The following is a 27781-nucleotide window of genomic DNA, read 5'->3' as shown; positions in this document are numbered from 1 at the left end:
ACCAAGCTGCCTGTGTATCCATGTAACCGATGTAAAACTGCAGTATTTTGCTTATAAAAAAGAAAATACTGGAGAGATATCAAATGCAGACATTTTAACATTAAAAACAAAAACACATACAACAAAAAACTGGTACAGTACAAAAATTGTCCACCAGCTACAAAAACTTTCTCCTGCAAGTAGTTAACTGAAAGGTTTTTTTCCATTGAAAACACAGATATGGCATCCACCGAGTGTTGTCCTGTCGCGTCTTCTTTATATTATTGCCAAGAAGCTGCAACTGAATAAAGCTGAGCTTCTACCTTCTGCCTCTTATTAACTGCTTTTTTTTTATAAAATTGGCTGTTCCGGCCTACTAAAGGTGTCTGTCTGCCCCTGCCTGGTGTTGTCCTCAACTGAATAAAGCTGAGCTTCTACCTTCTGTTCCAAATTACCATTTTTAAAAATGCAATTGGCTCTACCGGCCTACTAAAGGTGAATGTCTGCCCCTGCCTGGTGTTGTCCTCAACTGAATAAAGCTGAGCTTCTACCTTCCGGCTCTGATTAACTGCAGTTTTTAAACACATTGGTGGTTCCGGCCTACTAAAGGTGTCTGTCTGCCCCTGCCTGGTGTTGTCCTCAACTGAATAAAGCTGAGCTTCTACCTTCCGGCTCTGATTAACTGCAGTTTTTAAACACATTGGTGGTTCCGGCCTACTAAAGGTGTCTGTCTGCCCCTGCCTGGTGTTGTCCTCAACTGAATAAAGCTGAGCTTCTACCTTCTGGCTTTGATTAACTGCTGTTTTTAAAAAAAATTTGTGGTTCCGGCCTACTAACGGTGTCTGCCCCTCCCTGGTGTTGTCCTCAACTGAATAAAGCTGAGCTTCTACCTTCCGGCTCTGATTAACTGCAGTTTTTAAACACATTGGTGGTTCCGGCCTACTAACGGTGTCTGCCCCTGCCTTCTGTTGTCCTCAACTGAATAAAGCTGAGCTTCTACCTTCCGGCTCTGATTAACTGCAGTTTTTAAACACATTGGTGGTTCCGGCCTACTAACGGTGTCTGCCCCTGCCTTCTGTTGTCCTCAACTGAATAAAGCTGAGCTTCTACCTTCCGGCTCTGATTAACTGCAGTTTTTAAACACATTGGTGGTTCCGGCCTACTAACGGTGTCTGCCCCTCCCTGGTGTTGTCCTCAACTGAATAAAGCTGAGCTTCTACCTTCCGGCTCTGATTAACTGCAGTTTTTAAACACATTGGTGGTTCCGGCCTACTAACGGTGTCTGCCCCTGCCTTCTGTTGTCCTCAGCTGAATAAAGCTGAGCTTCTACCTTCCGGCTCTGATTAACTGCAGTTTTTAAACACATTGGTGGTGCCGGCCTACTAACGGTGTCTGCCCCTGCCTTCTGTTGTCCTCAACTGAATAAAGCTGAGCTTCTACCTTCCGGCTCTGATTAACTGCAGTTTTTAAACACATTGGTGGTTCCGGCCTACTAACGGTGTCTGCCCCTGCCTTCTGTTGTCCTCAACTGAATAAAGCTGAGCTTCTACCTTCCGGCTCTGATTAACTGCAGTTTTTAAACACATTGGTGGTTCCGGCCTACTAACGGTGTCTGCCCCTCCCTGGTGTTGTCCTCAACTGAATAAAGCTGAGCTTCTACCTTCCGGCTCTGATTAACTGCAGTTTTTAAACACATTGGTGGTTCCGGCCTACTAACGGTGTCTGCCCCTGCCTTCTGTTGTCCTCAACTGAATAAAGCTGAGCTTCTACCTTCCGGCTCTGATTAACTGCAGTTTTTAAACACATTGGTGGTTCCGGCCTACTAACGGTGTCTGCCCCTGCCTTCTGTTGTCCTCAACTGAATAAAGCTGAGCTTCTACCTTCCGGCTCTGATTAACTGCAGTTTTTAAACACATTGGTGGTTCCGGCCTACTAACGGTGTCTGCCCCTGCCTTCTGTTGTCCTCAACTGAATAAAGCTGAGCTTCTACCTTCCGGCTCTGATTAACTGCAGTTTTTAAACACATTGGTGGTTCCGGCCTACTAACGGTGTCTGCCCCTCCCTGGTGTTGTCCTCAACTGAATAAAGCTGAGCTTCTACCTTCCGGCTCTGATTAACTGCAGTTTTTAAACACATTGGTGGTTCCGGCCTACTAAAGGTGTCTGTCTGCCCCTGCCTGGTGTTGTCCTCAACTGAATAAAGCTGAGCTTCTACCTTCCGGCTCTGATTAACTGCAGTTTTTAAACACATTGGTGGTTCCGGCCTACTAAAGGTGTCTGTCTGCCCCTGCCTGGTGTTGTCCTCAACTGAATAAAGCTGAGCTTCTACCTTCCGGCTCTGATTAACTGCAGTTTTTAAACACATTGGTGGTTCCGGCCTACTAAAGGTGTCTGTCTGCCCCTGCCTGGTGTTGTCCTCAACTGAATAAAGCTGAGCTTCTACCTTCTGGCTTTGATTAACTGCTGTTTTTAAAAAAAATTTGTGGTTCCGGCCTACTAACGGTGTCTGCCCCTCCCTGGTGTTGTCCTCAACTGAATAAAGCTGAGCTTCTACCTTCCGGCTCTGATTAACTGCAGTTTTTAAACACATTGGTGGTTCCGGCCTACTAACGGTGTCTGCCCCTGCCTTCTGTTGTCCTCAACTGAATAAAGCTGAGCTTCTACCTTCCGGCTCTGATTAACTGCTGTTTTTAAAAAAAATTGGTGGTTCCGGCCTACTAACGGTGTCTGCCCCTGCGTGGTGTTTGTCCTCAACTGAATAAAGCTGAGCTTCTACCTTCTGGCTTTGATTAACTGCTGTTTTTAAAAAAAAAATGGTGGTTCCGGCCTACTAACGGTGTCTGCCCCTCCCTGGTGTTGTCCTCAACTGAATAAAGCTGAGCTTCTACCTTCCGGCTCTGATTAACTGCAGTTTTTAAACACATTGGTGGTTCCGGCCTACTAAAGGTGTCTGTCTGCCCCTGCCTGGTGTTGTCCTCAACTGAATAAAGCTGAGCTTCTACCTTCTGTTCCAAATTACCATTTTTAAAAATGCAATTGGCTCTACCGGCCTACTAAAGGTGAATGTCTGCCCCTGCCTGGTGTTGTCCTCAACTGAATAAAGCTGAGCTTCTACCTTCTGTTCCAAATTACCATTTTTAAAAATGCAATTGGCTGTTCCGGCCTACTAAAGGTGTCTGTCTGCCCCTGCCTGGTGTTGTCCTCAACTGAATAAAGCTGAGCTTCTACCTTCCGGCTCTGATTAACTGCAGTTTTTAAACACATTGGTGGTTCCGGCCTACTAAAGGTGTCTGTCTGCCCCTGCCTGGTGTTGTCCTCAACTGAATAAAGCTGAGCTTCTACCTTCTGGCTTTGATTAACTGCTGTTTTTAAAAAAAAATTGTGGTTCCGGCCTACTAACGGTGTCTGCCCCTGCGTGGTGTTTGTCCTCAACTGAATAAAGCTGAGCTTCTACCTTCTGGCTTTGATTAACTGCTGTTTTTAAAAAAAAAATGGTGGTTCCGGCCTACTAACGGTGTCTGCCCCTCCCTGGTGTTGTCCTCAACTGAATAAAGCTGAGCTTCTACCTTCCGGCTCTGATTAACTGCAGTTTTTAAACACATTGGTGGTTCCGGCCTACTAACGGTGTCTGCCCCTGCCTTCTGTTGTCCTCAACTGAATAAAGCTGAGCTTCTACCTTCCGGCTCTGATTAACTGCTGTTTTTAAAAAAAATTGGCTGTTCCGGCCTACTAAAGGTGTCTGTCTGCCCCTGCCTGGTGTTGTCCTCAACTGAATAAAGCTGAGCTTCTACCTTCTGTTCCAAATTACCATTTTTAAAAATGCAATTGCCTCTACCGGCCTACTAAAGGTGAATGTCTGCCCCTGCCTGGTGTTGTCCTCAACTGAATAAAGCTGAGCTTCTACCTTCCGGCTCTGATTAACTGCAGTTTTTAAACACATTGGTGGTTCCGGCCTACTAAAGGTGTCTGTCTGCCCCTGCCTGGTGTTGTCCTCAACTGAATAAAGCTGAGCTTCTACCTTCTGTTCCAAATTACCATTTTTAAAAATGCAATTGCCTCTACCGGCCTACTAAAGGTGAATGTCTGCCCCTGCCTGGTGTTGTCCTCAACTGAATAAAGCTGAGCTTCTACCTTCTGTTCCAAATTACCATTTTTAAAAATGCAATTGGCTGTTCCGGCCTACTAAAGGTGTCTGTCTGCCCCTGCCTGGTGTTGTCCTCAACTGAATAAAGCTGAGCTTCTACCTTCCGGCTCTGATTAACTGCAGTTTTTAAACACATTGGTGGTTCCGGCCTACTAAAGGTGTCTGTCTGCCCCTGCCTGGTGTTGTCCTCAACTGAATAAAGCTGAGCTTCTACCTTCTGGCTTTGATTAACTGCTGTTTTTAAAAAAAATTTGTGGTTCCGGCCTACTAACGGTGTCTGCCCCTGCGTGGTGTTTGTCCTCAACTGAATAAAGCTGAGCTTCTACCTTCTGGCTTTGATTAACTGCTGTTTTTAAAAAAAAATGGTGGTTCCGGCCTACTAACGGTGTCTGCCCCTCCCTGGTGTTGTCCTCAACTGAATAAAGCTGAGCTTCTACCTTCCGGCTCTGATTAACTGCAGTTTTTAAACACATTGGTGGTTCCGGCCTACTAACGGTGTCTGCCCCTGCCTTCTGTTGTCCTCAACTGAATAAAGCTGAGCTTCTACCTTCCGGCTCTGATTAACTGCTGTTTTTAAAAAAAAATGGCTGTTCCGGCCTACTAAAGGTGTCTGTCTGCCCCTGCCTGGTGTTGTCCTCAACTGAATAAAGCTGAGCTTCTACCTTCTGTTCCAAATTACCATTTTTAAAAATGCAATTGCCTCTACCGGCCTACTAAAGGTGAATGTCTGCCCCTGCCTGGTGTTGTCCTCAACTGAATAAAGCTGAGCTTCTACCTTCCGGCTCTGATTAACTGCAGTTTTTAAACACATTGGTGGTTCCGGCCTACTAAAGGTGTCTGTCTGCCCCTGCCTGGTGTTGTCCTCAACTGAATAAAGCTGAGCTTCTACCTTCTGTTCCAAATTACCATTTTTAAAAATGCAATTGCCTCTACCGGCCTACTAAAGGTGTCTGTCTGCCCCTGCCTGGTGTTGTCCTCAACTGAATAAAGCTGAGCTTCTACCTTCTGGCTTTGATTAACTGCTGTTTTTAAAAAAAATTTGTGGTTCCGGCCTACTAACGGTGTCTGCCCCTGCGTGGTGTTTGTCCTCAACTGAATAAAGCTGAGCTTCTACCTTCTGGCTTTGATTAACTGCTGTTTTAAAAAAAAAAATGGTGGTTCCGGCCTACTAACGGTGTCTGCCCCTCCCTGGTGTTGTCCTCAACTGAATAAAGCTGAGCTTCTACCTTCCGGCTCTGATTAACTGCAGTTTTTAAACACATTGGTGGTTCCGGCCTACTAACGGTGTCTGCCCCTGCCTTCTGTTGTCCTCAACTGAATAAAGCTGAGCTTCTACCTTCCGGCTCTGATTAACTGCTGTTTTTAAAAAAATTGTTGGTTCCGGCCTACTAACGGTGTCTGCCCCTGCGTGGTGTTTGTCCTCAACTGAATAAAGCTGAGCTTCTACCTTCTGGCTTTGATTAACTGCTGTTTTTTAAAAAAAAATGGTGGTTCCGGCCTACTAACGGTGTCTGCCCCTCCCTGGTGTTGTCCTCAACTGAATAAAGCTGAGCTTCTACCTTCCGGCTCTGATTAACTGCAGTTTTTAAACACATTGGTGGTTCCGGCCTACTAACGGTGTCTGCCCCTGCCTTCTGTTGTCCTCAACTGAATAAAGCTGAGCTTCTACCTTCCGGCTCTGATTAACTGCTGTTTTTAAAAAAAATTGGTGGTTCCGGCCTACTAACGGTGTCTGACCCTGCGTGGTGTTTGTCCTCAACTGAATAAAGCTGAGCTTCTACCTTCTGGCTTTGATTAACTGCTGTTTTTAAAAAAAAAATGGTGGTTCCGGCCTACTAACGGTGTCTGCCCCTCCCTGGTGTTGTCCTCAACTGAATAAAGCTGAGCTTCTACCTTCCGGCTCTGATTAACTGCAGTTTTTAAACACATTGGTGGTTCCGGCCTACTAACGGTGTCTGCCCCTGCCTTCTGTTGTCCTCAACTGAATAAAGCTGAGCTTCTACCTTCCGGCTCTGATTAACTGCTGTTTTTAAAAAAAATTGGTGGTTCCGGCCTACTAACGGTGTCTGCCCCTGCGTGGTGTTTGTCCTCAACTGAATAAAGCTGAGCTTCAACCTTCTGGCTTTTGGCCTACAGTAGCAGATATTAAACTGCATTTGGCCTATTAGTGTGTTTGGGCCCTTAAAACAGTGTCTGCTGCTCCTGGGTTTGCTACTCCACTCAACAAAGCAATGCCACCTGTTTAGTCCTGTTACCAATTTTGAACTGCATGTAGCCTACTTTATTCTTTGGCCCTATATCTGTTTCCTCCTCATCCTGTCCACTGCCCAGCCACTGCTAGATGAGTCTGCTGGTACATTGACCTAGACCACTACATTCCCCTTGCACTCTACACAGCCAGAATCTGACCCTGCTGAAAGTCAGGTTCCCCTTCCCGCATGTTATACCACCTTACACAGGGACAAAGAGGAAGGTGCAGATGAAAGTGCAGGTTCCTTCATCAGGTGGGGGGGGCATACTCGTTGGCGACGTCACTGGCACAGGGCCCCTCAGAGTACGCAAAAGTGTCGCTGCTGGTGGGAGGCGCCCCCGCCATGCAAACACACATCGCTGTACTTTGAGGGGCCCTGTGCCAGTGCCAATGCGAACGAGTGGCCCCCCCCTGCTTGCTCAGGATCACAGCACTTGCAACGTTGAAATACTTACCTCTCCCTGCTCCACCGCCATGACACGTAGTCCATGTTTCCTGGGCCCACTAAAACCCTGAACCAGCCCTACCCCCACAACTTTTGCCAAATGACCCCCAATTTCCAGTGCCCAACTATTATTATAAAGTTAATTAAGATTGACACGCTTCAGAAAACAAGAATGGATGTTTTTGGCAGTAAAATGTGCACTGTAGGTGTTTTCCTGGCCTCCACTCACTGCCGGCTATGCTTCCCCATTGACTTGCATTGGGTTTCGTGTTTCGGTCGATCCCCGACTTTTAGCGATAATCGGCCGACTTCACTCGACTCGACTCTGGACTAAATCGGGTTTCACAAAACCAGACTCGATCTTAAAAAAATGAAAGTCGCTCAACCCTACTGTTGAGGACAAACACCATGGAGGGGCAGGCACCGATAGTAGGCCCTAACCACCAAATTTTTAAAAAACAGCACTTAATGAGAGCCAGAAGGTTGAAGCTCAGCTTTATTCAGTTGAGGACAAACACCATGGAGGGGCAAACAGAGTTAGTAGGCCCCAACCACCAAAATTAAAAAAAAAAAAAAACACTTAATGAGAGCCAGAAGTTTGAAGCTCAGATTTATTCAGTTGAGGACAACTTGAATTAGGGACTGCAGACAGAATTAGCAGGCTGTCCCCTGTGTGGACCATGCATCCAATACATTAACCCATTGCGCCATAAAGAACACGTAACCTTCCGTGGCCATGCCTACAGGTCCATGCGTCTGTTGTCAGGTGTACCTTTGGACTCACAGATTGACAGAGTGCATGGACAATGCGGTCTTTTACATGCTGGTGGAGGGTTGGGATGGCTTTTCTCGCAAAAGAATTGTCAACTGGGTAGCTCATAGCGTGGTTCAGCATAGTCCATCATGGCTTTATTAATATTAAATAAAAGAAAAAAATTGGCTTTATGCACTGTAAAATAGGTTCCAGGGGTAAACGGGCAGCATTGGTGTGGTGAGTGGAGGAGGATTGCAAGGAGGCACCGCAGACAGTCTTACTAGGCCTTAAATAACTAAAAATAGGCTCAAGGCAGTTTTAAATAGGTTACATGGGTACACAGGCAGCATTGTGGTCAGTGGAGGAGGAGTATTGCAAGGAGGGACCGCAGACAGGCTAACAAAGGCCTAAAATAACAAACATAGGCTCATGGCAGTTTTACATCGCTTACATGGATACACAGGCAGCATTGTGGTCAGCGGAGGACTATTGCAAGGAGTGTCTGACACAGTTAGTACTCCAAAAAAATAAATAGATGTTAATGTCTAGCAAAACAACTATACATAAAAAAGGGTGGCATGCTTAGGTACAGGGGTGGGCTCTTCTGCAGAGTTTATGACAACGTAATTTGGCAGTAAATTAGTATTTACTGGTGTCAATATAGGACACTGACCCAGACTACTTTAACTAGTAGCATCATAGATGTCAACAAATTGGTATTGTTTGTCAGTGCCAGGCATTGAATGATGTCAGCGCACAGACTAAACATTGGTGGAGCTGTGCGAGATAATTTTGCACGTGGTAGAGCACAGTTTGAGCTGGGGGGAGAACTCTCTTGTGGCCGGCGGTACCGCCCCAGGGCCCCTCATGTTACAACGGTGTGTCTGACGTTGGGTGCGCACCACCACCGCCAGAGACACTACATTGTACTATGAGGGACCCAGTGGCAGTGCCGTCGACCAAAAGCGGGCACACCCACCTCTTCAGACAAACAGCACTGTAACTAACGGGTGCTTGCGCCAAGTGGCGAGACCACAGCCCCGTGGGGGGAGTTTTCCCATTGGGGGAGGTGTAAACATGTCATATGCTGGACAAACAGCTGCTGCAAATTAAGAGATTGGAACACTCAGTAAGACCTGTCCACAAGCAAGCACTTTTTATAGGAAAGCTAGATGTCAGCCGGGAAAGGTGGGGCAAAATAATTTGAAATCCAGGAGTGGTTCATTTTAATGAAGGTGAGATCATCCACATTTTGGGTAGACAGACGAGTCCTTTTTTCGGTTAATATTGAACCAGCAGCACTGAATACTCTTTCTGATAGCACACTAGCTGCTGGGCAAGCAAGCTCCTGCAACGCATATTCTGCCAATTCAGGCCAGGTGTCTAATTTTGATGCCCAGTAATCAAATGGGAATGACGGTTGAGGGAGAACATCGATAAGGGATGAAAAATAGTTAGTAACCATACTGGACAAATGTTGTCTCCTGTCACTTTGAATAGATGCTGCAGTACCTGTCCTGTCTGCGGTCATTGCAAAATCACTCCACAACCTGGTCAGAGAACCCCTCTGTCCAACGCCACTTCTGATCTGTGCACCTCTAACACCTCTGCCATGTAGCCCCCTGCAGCTTGTGTGAGAACCATCACCGGCGCTGTGTGCTGGGAATGCCTGAATCAAACGGTCCACAAGAGTAGCTTGTTTGGTTGCTAAGATTTGTTCAAGGTTCTCATGTGGCATAATATTTTGCAATTTGCCTTTATAGCGAGGGTCAAGGATGCAGGCCAACCAGTAATCATCATCGCTCATCATTTTAATAATGCGTGTGTCCCTTTTGAGGATACGTAAAGCATAATCCGCCATGTGGGCCAAAGTTCCAGTTGTCAAATCTGTGGTTGTGCTGCTTGGAGGGGCAGTTACAGGCAAATCTACATCACTTGTCTCCCTTAAAAAAACAGAACCCGGCCTTGCAACTCCACTAATTTCTGTTGTCCCAGGAGAAGCTTCCACATTCAAAAAGTACTCATCCCCATCATCCTCCTCGTCCTCCTCCTCCTCTTCGCCCACTACTGCGTCCTCTACACGGCCCTGACCAGACAATGGCTGACTGTCATCAAGGCTTTCCTCTTCCTCGGCTGCAGACGCCTGCTCCTTTATGTGCGTCAAACTTTGCATCAGCAGACGCATTAGGGGGATGCTCATGCTTATTATGGCGTTGTCTGCACTAACCAGCCATGTGCATTCCTTAAAACACTGAAGGACTTGACACAGGTCTTGTAGCTTCGACCACTGCACACCTGACAACTCCATGTCTGCCATCCAACTGCCTGCCCGTGTATGTGTATCCTCCCACAAAAACATAACAGCACGCCTCTGTTCGCACAGTCTCTGAAGCATGTGCAGTGTGGAGTTCCACCTTGTTGCAACGTTGATGATTAGGCGATGCTGGGGAAGGTTCAAAGACCGCTGATAGTTCTGCATACGGCTGGAGTGTACGGGCGAACGGCGGATATGCGAGCAAAGTCTGCGCACTTTGAGGAGCAGGTCGGGTAACCCCGGGTAACTTTTCAGGAAGCACTGCACCACCAGGTTTAAGGTTTGAACCAGGCAAGGAAGGTGTTTCAGTTGGGAAAGGGCTATGGCAGCCATGAAATTCCTTCCGTTATCACTCACTACCTTGCCTGCCTCAAGATGTACAGTGCCCAGCCATGACTGAGTTTCATTCTGCAAGAACTCGGACAGAACTTACACGGTGTGTCTGTTGTCGCCCAAACACTTCATAGCCAATACAGCCTGCTGACGCTTGCCACTAGCTGTCCCATAATGGCACACCTAGTGTGCAACAGTGGCAGCTGCGGATGGAGTGGATGTGCGACTGCGGTCTGTGGACGAGCTCTCGCTTCTGCAGGAGGAGGAGGAAGAGGAGGAGGGGGGGCGAACGCCTACAGCCAACTCTTTCCTTGACCGTGGGCTAGGCAGAACTGTCCCAATATTGCTGTCCCCTGTGGACCCTGCATCCACCACATTCACCGAGTGTGCCGTGATGGACACGTAATGTCCCTGGCCATGCCTACTGGTCCATGCATCTGTTGTCAGGTGCACCTTTGTAGTCACAGACTGCCTGAGTGCATGGACGATGCGGTCTTTAACATGCTGTTGGAGGGCTGGGATGGCTTTTCTAGAAAAGAAGTGCCGACTGGGTAGCTCGTAGCGTGGTACAGCGTAGTCCATCAGCGCGTTGAAAGCTTCGCTTTCAACTAACCGGTAGGGCATCATCTCTAATGAGATTAGTCTAGCAATGTGGGCGTTCAAACCCTGTGTACGCGGATGCGAGGATGAGTACTTCCTTTTCCTAACAAGAGTCTCATGTAGGGTGAGCTGGACTGGAGAGCTGGAGATCGTGGAACTAGCGGTGGTGCCGGTGGACATCGGTGAGTGAGAGAGGGTTGGAGATGTATTCTTGCCGGTGCCCTACATGCAGTGTTTCCTACTGCAAACCTGGTGATTCCCTGACTGCTTTGGCCTGGCGACGAAAGCTGCATAGATTCTGCAGGTGGTGCGGGAAATGGTGGGTTTACAGTGAGGGAAGGGATGTAGCGTTGCTGAATAGCTTCATTGGCCGAGGGTGCTGCAACCTTTAGGGACATTTGGTAGTTAGTCCAGGCTTGCAAATGCATGGTGGATAAATGTCTATGCATGCAACTTGTATTTAGACTTATTAGATTCTGACCTCTGCTTAAGATAGTTGAACATTTTTGACAGATGACTTTGCGCTGATCATTTGGATGTTGTTTAAAAAAATGCCAGACTGCACTCTTTCTACTATCGGATACCTTTTCATGCATTGCAGACTGAGCTTCTTTAACCGGATGGCCACGCTGTCCTCCAACTGGTTTTGGTTTTGCCACGCGTTTGTGGCCAGATACGGGCCCGGTAGATGGAACCTGTTGTGATGTTGATGCCTGCTGCGGCTCCTCCTCCTCCACTTCAGAACTACTGCCGCCTGCACCCTGTTCCCCCAATGGCTGCCAATCGGGGTCAACAACTGGGTCATCTATGACCTCCTCTTCTATGTCGTGTGCAACTTCTTCTGTGTCACCGTGTAAGCCGGTGGTATAGCGTTTGTGACGGGGCACCATAGTCTCCGCTGGGTTTGATTCTGGCTCAGTACACTGCGAGGGCAATGTTCTGGTCTGAGTCAAAGGAACAGCATAGTAATCTGGCTGTGGCTGTGCATCTGTGCACTCCATGTCCGATTCAACTTCTAATGGGCATGGCCTGTTAACTGTTTCACTGTCTAACCCAGGAACGGTATGTGTAAAGAGCTCCATGGAGTAACAAGTTGTGTCGACTGACGCATCCTTCACTGTTGTTCTGGGTGAAGGACACAAGGAAGCGACTTGTTCCTGACCGGGAGCATCCACTGATGATGCACTGCTCTGACATTTGGCACTTTCCGAGGAGGAGGCGAAAGAGCTAGAGGCAGAGTCAGCAATGAAAGCCAATACTTGTTCCTCCTGCTCCGGCTTCAAAAGTGGTTTTCCTACTCCCAGAAAAGGTAGCGTTCGAGGCCTTGTGTAGGCAGACGACGTTTTTGGCTCAACAACTCGAGACTTAGGTGCTGTACTGCTTTTACCACGACCACCTGATGCTCCACCACCACTACCATCATTACCAGCTGACAATGACCACCCACGGCCACGACCTCTTCCACTAGACTTCCTCATTGTTTGCAAAACGTAACCAAAGTAACGCTATTTGTTACTGTAAAACAACTTATAAGGTGAACTCAAACTTCTGTAGGATTTATATATACCTTTATATGTGCCTGACACTGAAAGGAAAATCAGGCACAATGTTACACACTAGGTTTTCTGTGCCCCAATAATTTGAGACAGATGGCACACACAGGACCAGCACTCAAGCAGAAATGCCAATCTTAATCTCCCACTATTATTTTTTTTTGAAAAGGGAGAATTTACCCCCCCCCAAAAAATGGCCAAGTATTACACAGTGGTTTTCGGTGGCCCTCACAATGAGAGACAGATGCCACACACACCAATGGCACGGAGGCAGACTTGCCAAAATATTTATCTCCCACTAATTATTATTTTTTTTTTTAAAGGGAGAATTTATAAAAAAATAAAAAATGGCCAAGTATCACACACTGGTTTTCGGTGGCACACAATGAGAGACAGATGCTAAACACACCAATGGCACGGAGGCAGACTTGCCAATATATTTATCTCCCACTATTTTTTTTTTTTTTTAAAGGGAGAATGTATAAAAAAAAAATGGCCAAGTATCACACACTTGTTTTCGGTGGCACACAATGAGAGACAGATGCCACACAAACCAATAGCACGGAGGCAGACTTGCCAAAATATTTATCTCCCACTATTTTTTTTTTTTTTTGAAAAGGGAGAATTTATAAAAAAAAAAAAATGGCCAAGTATCACACACTGGTTTTCGGTGGCACACAATGAGAGACAGATGCCACACACACCAATGGCATGGAGGCAGACTTGCCAATATATTTATCTCCCACTATTTTTTTTTTTTTTGAAAAGGGAGAATTTATAAAAAAAAAAAAAATGGCCACGTATCACACACTGGTTTTCGGTGGCACACAATGAGAGACAGATGCCACACACACCAATAGCACGGAGGCAGACTTGCCAATATTTATCTCCCTGCAGTTATCTCAGAAAAGTATGGCAGGCAGCTATAAAAAGGACTTCTGCACACAAAAGTGTGGACAAACACACAAGATAGCTGTGCAGAAAGGAAGGAAAAACAGGATTTGTGCTTTGAAAAAAGCAGTTGGTTTGCACAGCGGCGTACACACACAGGCACAGCAACGCAGCTATCAGGGTCAGGGAGCCTTCTAGGGCAGCCCAATGAGCGACAGCGCTGAGGAAAAAAAATGTAGCTTCCACTGTCCCTGCAAACAAAAGGTGGTGTTGGACAGTGGAAATCGCTACAGCACAAGCGGTTTGTGGCTTTATGTACCCTGCCTATCACTATCCCTGCTTCTGAAGAAGCGGCAGCAACCTCTCCCTATGCTCAGATCAGCAGCAGTAAGATGGCGATCGGCGGGAACGCCCCTTTATAGCCCCTGTGACGCGGCAGAAAGCAAGCCAATCACTGCAATGCCCTTCTCTAAGATGGTGGGGACTGAGATCTATGTCATCACGCTGCCCACACTCTGCGTCCACCTTCATTGGCTGAGAAATGGCGCTTTTAGCATCATTGAAACGCGACTTTGGCGCGAAAGTCGCGTACCGCATGGCCGACCCCACACAGGGATCGGATCGGGTTTCATGAGACGCTGACTTAGCCAAAAGTCGGCGACTTATGAAAATGAACGATCCGTTTCGCTCAACCCTAGTAGGCACTCCTCACTTAGTACTCAACCGTGTATGAAATAATGCTGGGCAGTTTTTACATACTTTGATGATACAAATCGAATTTCAAAGTATTAGAATTTCAGGAAATTTGACTCGAACTCTGTGAATCTATCCTTTCATCTCTAGTTCATGTGACCTCATTTTTACATTTAAGCATTTGGCAACTGTTGGAGTGCAGTTGTTAGCGCGTTTGTCCATCTTTAGTTACTAGTGATGAGCAAGCACTAAAATGCTCAGGTGCTCGTTGCTTGGGTTGAGCAGAGCAGATTGGAATACTCGGGTACTCGGCCAGAACAACGAGCCCAATGTAAGTCTATGGGATACCCGAGTATTTTTACCGCGATCCCCGGGGGTCCTTTTAAGGTCTAAAAACATCTGAAAATGATGGAAACACTGCTCAAATTACACAGGGACATCATGGGGATCGCCCCTGGAAGCATTCCTGACTCCTAGTTCACAGCTTTAATAGTTTTTTTCTGAGATTCATGCCATTTTTCCCGGTGCCTCAAAAAAAACACATGAAAAAGAAACCAAAACATGTTTTGCTTGGAAATATGTCAAGGTACATCCTTTGCAAGTTAATGACTTGCCTGTAAGGCCCAATATTTAACCCCAGACAGAAAATTTCCTCCTCCACTTAGGCTTAGTTCAGACGCAGCGTTTTTGAAGCGTTTGTCAACTTTTACATTGCTTTCAACCACTACAAATGCATTCACTGGGAAATGTCATTGTAACATTTAACAACCCTAGCTGGCCATGTGGTGTGTGACACATAAACAGGCCCATCTTGTTTCATTTATGAAGGAGGGGCGCTTAAAGTCACAGAGCCTATTTTTACTGGTGCATCAGGCGGCAATAATGCACCCCATTGGGCCTTGGAACCCACATACTGGATGGGCCCGTGAAAATCCAATTCACAATATCCATTTTGTACTCCGTACTCCTTTGTTGTACACATTGGCAGCAAGGCCAGCCATGCTGCATAGTCAGTCATATGCAATCCATTAAGCCTTGGAACCCACATACTGGATGGGCTCATGAAAATCTACTCATATTTTTTAATGGTATGATGGTTCCCTCTTTGCACAATTTTTTTACAGGAGAATTTAGCAATTTTATTTACCATGTTTTTAACACTAAGTTTCAGATACAGCTTTAAAAAGGCTAATACTTGCAATACAACGCAATTTTATTGCAAACTACAAAATTCAAGGAATAGCATTATTGAATAGTGTGAGTGTGTACACTTTTGTATATGTTAACATACACAGGTTAATAAGTACATATAAGGATTAAATAAATATAGTGATTACGTATATATGAAGAATAATTACATACAGTATACATAGATCATCACCAAGAGGCTTTTAAACATCATCCGTCTGGAATATCAGAGAAGCAACACCAAGACAGAGAACCTCTGGGAGATTACCTACACTGCATGGGCATCCCCAATTATGCAGGTATCAGCACACTGTAAGTGTATTGTGTCCAATGTGAGCAACTAGGCAACACAAAAAGGAGCTTTTTAAGTGAGCTCTTTAAGGTACACAAATGTTATGAAGTCTTTGCCAACAAGGATGTGGTTTCACCAATGTGGGGTACCTATTTTAAAAATATACTAGTGCCATCGCAGGCCCCTTGCCCAAGCTTCACCGGCCTATAACAGTACAAAGCACGTTCACCCTGGTCATCGATTGGCAGTTAAAGGACACATTGCAGGAGACAGAATGAAGAAGTAGGCCCAATGTAAGGTCATGCCCAATTCCCCAATGTGGGGTCCTTTTTTACAAATAAAAATAGTGCCATCACTTTTCCCGTGCCCAAAATTCACTGTACAGAGCACGTTCACCCTGGTCATAGAGTGTCAGTTAAAGGACACATTGGACACAGGTCTCTTAGACTTGTAATGGAGTGCCTGGCCTGACAAGCATTTGCTTATAGGTGGTTAATATTTTAAAAAATTTTCATGTGGATCCTAGACACCCTTTCCCAAAATTTTTTTTACGTGCATCGTAAATACCTTGCAAAACTGTAAAGTGGTTTCCTACACAGTTGCTGCTGGGAAGGTGCAGGTTTTTGGTAAAAAAATGGCAGACGAATCGTTGGAAAAAGTGATCAGGAAAAGGGGCATGGTGATAACAGGAATGGGAACGTACATGATTAATAACAGCGGCGGCTATGGGAGGTATGAGATCCAGGATACAGCCTACAATGATTAGTCGTTTAGCCACCACCAATTACCAGAATGTGTTTCATGCCCGTCAGAAGGTCAGTGTAACAGATGCACATCTTTGACTCCGCCTAAAAAATGCTTGTCAAAAATATGTTGCCAAACCAAAGACGCACGTGTCTGTCTAAAGCACAAAGTGCAACATGTTCGTGAGATGCTGAATTATAGAAAGCAGATCAGTGTTGGAGGAAAACAAAACAAACTGATGGATGCTTGTGAAAAACTAAGAGGAGTGCACGAGGAGGGGCACAAGGAGGGTCATCTCCTTTCTAGAATAGTGGCGGCACAGAGAGGCTCCACACATATAGTTGCTTTGAAGGGAAAGGATGGGTCGGAGCATACTGGTTGCGGGGCAATTTTGGAGGTGATGATGGAATATTATTCTGATCTTTTTAAATAGAGTGTACAACCAACGATGGAGGAGGTGGATGGTTTTCTGGCAGAGGTTCAGCTTCCTAGACTTTCTACGGTTCATCAGGGACTTCTTGAAGAGCCGTTTAATTTGGAGGAGCTTGACGCCACACTGGCCTCTATGCCTACTGATAAAGCCCCAGGGGTGGATGGTATCCCAGGGGATGTGTATATAAAATATAAATGGGTATTGCTTCCCGCTTTGCTGGAGGTGTATGCTGCTGGTTTGGTGGAGGGGGAGTTGTCGCGGTCCATGCGTGAGGCAAAAATTGCAGTGTTGCCAAAACAGGGTAAGGATCCAACGGATCCGGCTTCTTATCACCTAATCTCATGATTAACCATAAATATCAAAATGTTGGCCAAAATGTTGGCTAATTGTGCTAATAAGGTGACAACGACACTAATACACCAGGACCAGTCCGGTTTTATGCCCAATAGTTCTACAGCATGTAATCTTAGACAATTGTTTCTCAATATGCAGGTAACGTTGGACAATATGGGTCAGAGGGTTGTGGTGTCTTTAGATGCTGCTAAGGCTTTTGATAGTGTGGAATGGCGGGATTTGTGGGCGGTTATGAAGGCTCTCGGTTTTGGCGGGGGATTTAGAAGTTGAGGGCAATTGTTATATGCCTCTCCAAGAGCCAGGATACAGGTAAATGGGCTCTTGTCGGGGGATTTCCCTTTATATAGGCAGGGGTGCCCCTTGTCTCCTCTCTTGTTTGCAATTGCTGTTGAGCTCTTGGCGAAGGCAATATGGAGGGATAGGGACATAAAAGGATTTAGATACGGAAACTATGAAGAAAAGATTGCCCTGTACGCGGACGACATGTTACTGTTCTTGAAAGATGTGCAGGAGTCTTTGGAGTCTGTTATGAACAGCATTAAAAATTTGGGTCTCTTTCCGGATTATCTATTAATTTGGATAAGTCTGTGTTGTTGTCCATGGATGTGGCGGCTCCTCTGACACTAGATCCTGGGGTTCCCTTAAGGGTGGTACATGAGTCTAAATATCTGGACATTGCCCAGCCACATAGTATATTGCCCAGTCACATAGTATACAGCACAGAGCCACGTAGTATACAGCACAGACACGTAGTATACTGCCCAATCATGTAGCATACTGCCCAGTCACGTAGTATATTGGCCAGTCACATAGTATGCACCATATCCCTGTTATAAAAAAGAATTAAAATAAAAAATAGTTACATACTCACCCTCCATTGGCCCCCGGATCGAAGCGGTTACCGATGCTCCCGGGTCGAAGGGGTTACCGATGCTCCTCGCGCGCTCCAGTCTGAAGAGTGCATTGCGGTCTCGCGAGATGATGGCGTAGCAGTCTCGCGAGACCGCACGTCATCATCTCGCGAGACCACAATGCATGGAGCGGTCACCGGGGTGTCGCGAGGAGATTCGGTAACCGCTTCGATCCGGGAGCATCGGTAACCGCTTCGATCCGGGGGCCAACGGAGGGTGAGTATGTAACTATTTTTTATTTTTTTTATTATTTTTAACATTAGATCTTTTTACTATTCATGCTGCATAGGCAGCATGAATAGTAAACGTTGGTCACACAGGGTTAATAGCAGCGTTAACTGAGTGGACCACACTCAGGACAAGCGGTGGACACCGCGTCCGGAACAGGAGCTCACCAGTGCGATACCAGCACTAAGTCTGAACCTACGACTACGGATTTTCCCAAGGGGTAATCCGCCCATAAAATACGTTCACCAGCCATCTCTAAAAAAGAGAGGTACATTGAAGAAGGTCTATGACCGAAATGTCATTGTGTATGTACTCTTTTAAATTAAAATCACATTTACATCCTATCACGTGTGTGCCAAGTTGATCTACAAGACTGTATTACTGCGTGTCATATGCTTTAATAAAAATTATTTGATTTAAAAAAAGAGGAGTTCACCATCCGTAACTATAAACACACCTGTGGCACAAGCTTTTTCATCTACACCCATACATATTACCAATAATATACAAATGTCACAGTCGAAAATTATTTGTTCTAGGGTAACGAACACTGTTAAAGGAATGCCACTAAACGTAGATAACCACGACCCTGGAAAACACCAGATTTCCTCTTTACAAGATATGGACGATGATGGTATTGATGATGACTTTGAAATTTACCACATCAACACCAAGAAGATGAAGATCACAGCTGCAAAAAATGTGCAAAAAAGGCTGTGAATGTCTGGAAAATCATTATCTCTTGTGCAAACTTTCCCTCTTACTAAAGTGGTACCGAATGATGCATACACAGCTCTCATGTCTATTTAGGGTGGAATGGTTAAAAGTAGGGTTGAGCGACTTTTATTTTTATAGGATCGGGTCGGGTTTCACGAAACACGACTTTCTCAAAAGTCGGGTCGAGTGAAATCGGCCGATCCTATAAAAAAGTCGGGGTCGGCCGAAACGCGAAACCCAATGCAGTGCAATGGGATACTATGGTTCCCAGGGTCTGAAGGAGAGGAAACTCTCCTTCAGGCCCTGGGATCCATATTTAAGTGTAAAATAAAGAATTAAAATAAAAAATATTGATATACTCACCCTCTGATGCGCCCTGGTAGTAACTGGCATCTTCCGGTCCTAAGAATGGCGCTTGAAAGACCTTTTGAATGCTTCCCAGCTTGTGATTGGTCGCGGCGGCCCACGTGACCGCTGAGCGACCAATCACAACAAGCCGTGACATAATTCTCAGGTCCTAAATTCCTCATTCTAGGAATTTAGGCCATGAGAATTACGTCACGGCTTGTGATTGGTCGCTGAGCGGTCACGTGGGCCGCCGCGACCAATCACAAAGCCGTGACGTCATTTAAGGCCCTTCACACGCTAATTCTTAAGAAGGAAGGCTGCCGGAAAGAAGCAGGGTGCTTCCGAGGGTGAGTATATACCTAATAGGAATATACTCACCCTCGGCTTCTTTCCGGCAGCCTTCCTTCTTAAGAATTAGCGCGTGAAGGGCCTTAAATGACGTCACGGCTTTGTGATTGGTCGCGGCGGCCCACGTGACCGCTCAGCGACCAATCACAAGCCGTGACGTAATTCTCATGGCCTAAATTCCTAGAATGAGGAATTTAGGACCTGAGAATTACGTCACGGCTTGTTGTGATTGGTCGCTCAGCGGTCACGTGGGCCGCCGCAACCAATCACAAGCCGTGAAGCATTCGAAAGGTCTTTCAAGCGCCATTCTTAGGACCGGAAGATGCCGGTTACTACCAGGCTGCGTCGGAGAGGTGAGTATATCAATATTTTTTATTTTAATTCTTTATTTTACACTTAAATGTGGATTCCGATACCGAGTTCCGATATCGCAAACATATCGGAACTCGGTATCGGAATTCCGATACCAGATACAGAAGATCGCCGACCTCATGGCCGACCCCACACAGGGGTCGGGTCGGGTTTCATGAAACCCGACTTTGCCAAAAGTCGGCGACTTCTGAAAATGGTCGACCCGTTTCGCTCAACCCTAGTTAAAAGATTATGTATTCTGTTTTGTCCATGTCCACTTTTTGAAAGGGAGCATAAAAGAAGGATAAAATAGCGGCAAGACGTGTGATTTTGGTCAGTGAGGAGGTAATGTCAAGTACAGATATGTAGATCTGCATGTCATCGGCATACTGATGACATTGCAAACCGTGCCATTATATCAGCTGTCCCAGGGTGAAGGTGTACATGGAGAAGAGTAGGGGTCCTAGAACTGAGCCTTGGGGAACACCGAAATACTGTGGTCGAGATGACGAGGTGGTGTGGGAGAGGGAGACACTGAATGTCCCCGTAACACCTTGGTTGTTTATTAAAGACTCTGCCGATAACCCCCAAAAGGCCATTTGCACCAACGGCCATGCCCGCATCAGCAGGGGTAGCAAAACTCCCATCCTAACCACCACAAGCATGATCAGGCACATGGCAGCAAAGAACCCGATTTTGTTGATTGAACACAAAGCTCCATGAACAGTGTATGCAGGTGATACCACTGCTTCTTCCCATGTTGTGTGTGCAAGCCAATCCCCTGTCCATGGTGCATGCAAAGATGCCTCATGCCCTGCATCTGCAGTTGCACACAAACTCAACTAGCACCATCAACAAGCACGTCAACGTCCTTATCCCAGCTCAGCGTTCAGTTGTGCATACCCCAGTCTTTGGAACGCAAGCAGAAATAAGCAGCCAATGCCACAGTACTAAATTCACACATTTCTCGTCTGCTTGCGCTCAAAATGTTGCATTTTAGGCCCGTGGGAGATGTAAGCTTTCTGCACCCTGATGCCTGTGACCATCACAAGGTACTCATTACACAGCTGCCACATTTTTTACCTGTCTGCCGTCATGACATTACACAAGCAAGCACATGTCCCACAACATTACCCGGGCCCTCTACAATGCTGTTACAGGGAAAGTGCACCTAAACACGGACACTTGGACAAGTGTATGTGGGCATGGATGGTACATCTCACTGACTGCACACTGGGTTAGAGTAGAGGAAGCCATGACTCAGTTGGACATTGGGAGACCATGTTGCTGATGTATGGAGACAGGTTGTGGAAGGCTTTGTCTTTCATAGTTAGGGTTTTGAACTGTAGCCACTGGGCAATCGGAAGGCACTGAAGGGCCTGGCAGAGAGGAGACGCGGGGGAATAACAGAGGGACAGTTGGATTACTTGGGCATCAGACTTTAGGATAGATTGGAGTGATGCAAGAGTGCTAGAGGGGAGGCCAGAGAGTAGAATGTTGCAATAGTGTAGGCAGGAGATCATGAGGGCATGCACAAACATTTTTGCAGTTTCTTGGAATATACAGATCCTGGAAATGTTTTTGAGTTGCAGTGGGCAGGAGGAGGCAAGGGCTTGCATATGTATCTTGAAAGAGAGGGCAGAGTCGAGGATCACCCCAAGGCCCCGAACATGCGGGACTATTTGTACCGGTGTGCCATCCTGGCGTTACACAGGCACATGTCCCACAGCATTACCCGTGCCCTCCAAAATGTTGTTATTGGGAAAGTCCACCTAACCACAGACACGTGGACAAGTGCTTGTGGTCAGGGACGGTACATCTCACTAACGGCACACTGGGTTAACATAGTGGAAGCCGGGACACAGTCCAACTTTCGGCTGGTGCACGTCCACCTAACACCGAGTATTGCTGGCCCTACGTCAATCTGGGTTGCCCCCACAGTCTACAGCTCCTGCACCTCCTCCTCCTTTCATTCATGCATTCTCTTCGGCCTCCATCTCTGAAGGTAACACATCAGTCACAAGCTGGAAGCACTGCAGCACTGCCTCAGGCAAGCGGCAACAGGCTGTTCTGAAGCTAATATGATTAGGTGACAAACCGCACAATGATGTAGAGTTGTGGACAGCTCTGAAAGAGCAGGCAGATCTGTGGCTGACACCACTAAACCTACAGCCAGGCATGGTCGTGTGTGACAATGGCTGGAACCTGGTGGCTGCTCTGTGTCGAGGTGAGCTCACACACATGCCATGCCTGGCCCATGTGCTTAAACTCATTGTTCAACGTTTCCTGAAAAGCGACACAGAGGTGCCATATCTGCTAGGAAAAGTACGAGGCTCTGCGTACCAATTTTAGAAAGCTTTTGGGTCACTGACTGGTGTGTGATGTCCTCCCCATGCATTGGAACTCTACACTGCATATTTTGGAAAGGATTTGTGAGCAGAAGAGGACAGTTGTTGACTTCCAACATCAACAAGGCCGTTGGTATTCAGTTCTGACTTCACACATAAGATCTCAGGAGTGGACATGGATGTCAGACATATGCAGCATTCTCCAAAACTTAGAGGAATTCACCAAGATGGTGAGCGGCAATGACGCCATAAATAACATCTCCATCCTGCTTCTCTGTGTTCTAATATAAATATTTATAGATATAGATATTTATATAGCGTCAACATATTTACAGTTTGAAACACAACAGTCCTAAGTAACAATGATAACAATAATACAGTAATTAAACAGAAAAAAAAAAACAACCCTGGCCGTGACAGCTTACAATCTACACTAAGTAACAACGAGAACAATAATAAAACCCCCCAAAAACCTTCCTGCTCGTGACAACTCACAATCTACAATGAGGTGGAGGAGATAAAAACTACAGGGAAATGTATTTACAAGGATGTATTTACAGTGATATTACTGAGGTTTGTCGAAAGTTGTGGAGGCTGGAGGACAAGGAGGAGGAGGAGAGCATGGTCAGTTGTCCTCTTGGTGATGACACAGAAGTATCGACTGTTAGCAGTCTTACACGCATGGCTGAGTTTATGTTCTGCTGTCTTTCCCATCACCCTCGCATTCTCAAAATTTTGGGTGACAGGGAATACTGATTGGTGACAATTTCAGACCCACGCTACAAGGAGAACTTTATTTCTCTTATTCCAGAGGCAGACAGCTGTAGTACAATGTTGGAGGACCATAGGGCCCTTCTTGCTGAATTATTTAAAAAATTCCCATCTGAAAAAGCTGGCAGAAGAGGTCACAGTTCATTGGCAAAGCAAGCAGTACAGGTGAGAGAGACACAACTCCAATCCAGCAAAAGCAAAGGCAGTGGAACACTGACAAAGTACGAGTTTTCTCGCACCCTCCTATCGCCCTGGCCCTGAGGCGTGGGGGACTCTCACAAGGAGTGCTTTGTTTTGGAAAATGCTGAGGGAGTACCTTGCTGACCGCACCAACATCCTCTGTCATTCCTCTGTGCCCTTTCATTATTATTTTGCAAAGCTGAACACGGAGCATGAACTGTGTCTCTCTACTGCGAACGTGCTCTGTACTCACGGTCATGGAGCGCACAGTGCCTCACTCTCTGGCGGTCGCTGTGAACATGGCTCCTTGCTTTCTGGCAGTACCACTTTTATTGTCGGGAGCACATGCCTTCTTAATACAGAGACAGAGTACAACACTGCAAAAGCGTTCACACTCTGCTCCTCAGACTTTCTATGTGCGCAGTGACTGCCTCTAGGCAGAAGATGATGATGGTGGTAGTTGGAGTTGGAGCATTTAACACAGTCATGAAGCAGCCATAACAACTTGAAAGAGAACTATTTTTAACGAGATACCACACTGTTCGATACGTGACCTGTATTTGTTAATTTTTGTAAACTAAAATAGTGTACCAAACTAGGGTAACAGACATCACATACAGCTGAATGTAGGCCTGAATTTCCACATTTTGTAGGCCACAAATACATCTGACGTCTGACAGCGATAACACACTGGCAAATATGTGGACTTTTTATTTTTTTTTAAGCTAAATAGTGCTGTATATAATTAGAGTATCAGACAGTAAAAAAGTGGTACACCGGCATACAATGACCAAACTTGGAGCATGTAGATAAAAGAGGGCTGTCACGGAAATACCACACTGGCAAATATGTGGCCTTTTTATAATTTTGGAAGCTAAATAGTGCTGTATAGAATTTGAGTATCAGATAGCAAAAAAAGTAGTGCACCAGCCTACAATGACCGTACTTGGAGCACGCAGATATATGAGGGCTGTCACGGAAATACCACACAGGCAAATATGTGGCCTTTTTATTTTTTAAATGCAAAATAGTGCTGTACAGAATTAAAGCAACAGACAGCAAAAAAAGTGGTAAATTGGCCTACAATGACCAAACTTGGAGCACGCAAATATATGAGGGCTGTCAGGGAAATACCACACTGGCAAAAATGTGGCCGTTTTTTTTTTTTTTAAATGCAAACGCACCGTATACCATCGTTATAATTATTTGGTGCGTTCCGCTAGCCCTAAACGTCTGTCACGGAAATACCACACCGGCAAATATGTGGCCTTTTTTGTTATTTTGGAAGCTAAATAGTGATTTATAGAATTAGAGTATCAGACAGCAAAAAAGGGGTCTACCGGCCTACAATACCCAAAGTTGGAGCACGCAGATATATGAGGCCTTTTTCGGTAAATTTAAAACACACACAAAAGAAAAGTGGCACAAGGCTAGCACACACAACAATGCTACGTATGCCTGACAAGCTATGATTTTTTAACAGGCCTCAGTCTGACAGAACAGACTACATATTTTTGTTTTTTTGGGGTGAATTTTTGAAAAAAAATCCAACTAGGTATATAGTAAAGAAGCTGCAGCAGCAGACAGTTACGGAGCTTTGAGAGGGGTGCAGTGGGAGCAGGCCTTGCACTGATGTGGATATGCTGTGCCCTGCCTACCTAGCGCTGCAATATCGGGATGCACAAATTAGCCCTAAAAAGTACTTTTGGTTTCTGAGGAGTTGTGGATTTAAGAGTTGCAGACCTACACTAACTCTAAAAACCACGATTCTGACCCTATGTTGGCACCAGCTCTCCCTACTCTCGCTGAATCAAGAACAGAATGCATTGAGCAGAGCGGCGTCAGGTCTCTTATGATGCTGTACGGCCCAGCCAATCACTGCATGACCACAACAAAGATGGCTTTGGTGTTTCATGGCCTGGCAGACAATTCCTGCACCGTGATTGGGTCTCTAAAGTCCACCAAAAATGCTGGGTGGAGACACCAGTAACCGCTGAGTAATCCAGGAAATGCTCGCTGCTCGCCGAGTACACCGAGCATAGTGATACTTGGGCGAGTAACGAGTAGTGGCGAGCATGTTCGCTCATCACTATTAGTTATCTTATTCAGTTTTTGCCTATTTATAAATAAAATTGCTGAATTTATAGTATATCATTTATTATTTTGCATATTTTCAGTGTGATGTAAGTTTACTCATGCATTTTCAGTATGTTCTAGTCCACCTATGCATGTAGTTTAGCCGTATGTGGGTTAGTAATGATGATCATTTAACTTCATTTTTTAATCTGCATTAAGGATCATGCAAGAGGCCAGAGAGAATGGTGGAGGCAGAATTGGTAGGTGACTGGGAAAATGAGAGTTATCCTGGAGGAACACAAGCAGTTTATCAGTGCCGACCTGGATACACTCGTCAAGGAACTATTAAGAAGGCATGTATAAGTGGTGAATGGCAATATTTTGGTAGAAAAGGTGAATGTAAAAGTAAGTATTTGCTGTATCTATAACAATTTACAGTGTATACAAATATATAACGTCTTTATCAAGATTCTTTTTATCTAAACCTTATTTTCAGTGACAGATTTTTCATCTCATTGCATAGTACTAAAAAATGTCAAACATATTTTTTTCATCTTTTAGTGAAACATTTTAATATGGAAAAAATTTTTGCCGCGGTTCATCATTGCCCTTGAACCTGTTTTTTGTCTAGTTCCGTGTGTTTTACGCCTTGATTTTGTTTGCACACAATTCATTATTATATTTCTGCCTTTTTAAGTCTATTTTACATGTGTTCGTCCCTTTCATTTTTTATTTTTTTTTTGCCTTGTGGTGGTGCCTACCAGTTCCATATGTTTTTGCTTAGTTTATTAATTGCGACTTTATTAAAAGTTGCTAAATTTGGCAGGACCTTACTCCAATCCTAAGCTCTGTTGTAATTTTGAGTATGCCAACATTTTGGAGCAATTTTACGACTTTTGGGTCCAACACAGTCAAAAATCACCATAACAGTTCAAGACAGGAAGCAAGCCCGTTTTTTACTTTTTGACATATTCCTAAATCCCATTTGTCATTTTGATGAATTTGGCACCAAAAACGGCAACTAATACAAGACAAAAGGAAAGTGACTTAAAAAAAATAGCAGAATTGTCAAATTGGAGCCAAAATAATATGAAAGTGTTATCAAGCTGAAAAATATGTAACAATCCTGATGCAAAACCTTTCAAATCCCAAACTCATTTCACTTAGTAGATATCAAATTTTTACAATGTAACAGACCCACACAAAAATTCAATTTCAAGGGTCCAATCTTATATATAGCAGTTTATCACCTATTCAAAGCTTCATTTAAAAAAAGTGAATAACATTTTAAACAAACATAGTTGCAAATGTAGTTAAATGGATCAAAATCAAAAAATGCAAAACAGTTTTTTTTTATTCTCCTCTTTGGAGAATTTCTAATTTTAATAGGGTCTTTGACAATAATTTGTTCACAGTGTGCTCTCATGCTGGAACCCCCAGCAATCAGCTATGATCAGTGGAGAAACATGGCAGTGTTAAGTTCAGGATTTCTTTACAATGGTCAGTTTGTCAGAGAAAGCATATCAACCATCTTCTGTGACCTTCTTACAGACCTCAAAGATAGTTGGAAAATTTGCTCCAAACAACAGATTTTTCTGGGAGCTTTTATGGACATTCACAAATATGCTGGTATTAAGAGTTATGTATTTAAGTTCAGATCCAGCACATGCAGTTATTTCTTCTGCATTAAATGGAAGCCATGACACTAATGTGACCAAAGCCTTATTTGTTAGGTGTAAGCATAATATATGAAAATTCAAAATAATGTATAATACATGTGTATTCAACTGAGAGGCAAATCATATATTATAATAATAATTAATACAGAATCCTAGACAATAAAATCAGAGTAACAGTGTGAGATCCCAAAGCTACATACTATTGCTATACATCAAAGTGTAACTGCACCTGATAAAAGAAAGTAAAGCACTTTTTGCCACTGTAAACTGATGGTGTATCATGTGGTCCCTTTTAGGAATTTAAGTGTATTTGAATAATTTTTCATGTCAATTTTGGAGTAGATCTGTGTGAACATATTCCTACCAGTAAATGTTTCTCGCTGTTTGGTATAAAGTTGAATTTCCCCATTTTTAGTAAATGGGAACTGTGTAGCAACTTTGAACACCTATAAAATGTAACAACCAATAAAAGATCTTAACATGATACATTTTGATTACAATAATACATATTGTGAATTAAAATGATTTTATTTTATATACAGAAAAATCATGTGGGCATCCAGGTGATATACCATTTGGATCATTTGAGTTGACAAATGAGGAGTCATTCATTTTTGGAGCTGTTGTTGAATACACTTGTGATGAAGGGTGAGTTAAATCCATGTTAACCACTTACCACTTGTTTTAAAGGGAATCTGTCAATAAGTTGGACTCCTCTAAACCATTCATATGAGCATGTAACCCTGCAGCTGGATATTTTGATTAAATAGTCTTAAACCAGTAGGACTTAATAGTGAAGTAAAATGATTTGCCTTTATGCAGTAGATCTAAAATGGTATAATAGGGGTTAACAATCA

General features: G+C 44.8%; 1 protein-coding gene across 2 annotated transcripts in view; it reads left to right on the top strand.

The window, feature by feature from the left end:
* The window catches only part of CFH (complement factor H), a 919877-nt gene that overhangs the window by 91504 nt on the left and 800592 nt on the right, over window positions 1-27781 (top strand). For both annotated transcript variants that reach the window (XM_077276558.1, XM_077276556.1), the window contains exons 2-3: window positions 25465-25650; window positions 27467-27572. In XM_077276558.1, the coding sequence (XP_077132673.1) occupies window positions 25465-25650; window positions 27467-27572 (292 nt within the window). The remainder of the gene's footprint in view (window positions 1-25464; window positions 25651-27466; window positions 27573-27781) is intronic.

Source organism: Ranitomeya variabilis, chromosome 8, assembly GCF_051348905.1.
Source record: "Ranitomeya variabilis isolate aRanVar5 chromosome 8, aRanVar5.hap1, whole genome shotgun sequence".
Taxonomy (NCBI): Eukaryota; Metazoa; Chordata; class Amphibia; order Anura; family Dendrobatidae; genus Ranitomeya; species Ranitomeya variabilis.
The sequence above is the reverse complement of the archived record's forward strand: the minus strand, read 5'-3'. Positions and strand labels throughout refer to the sequence as shown.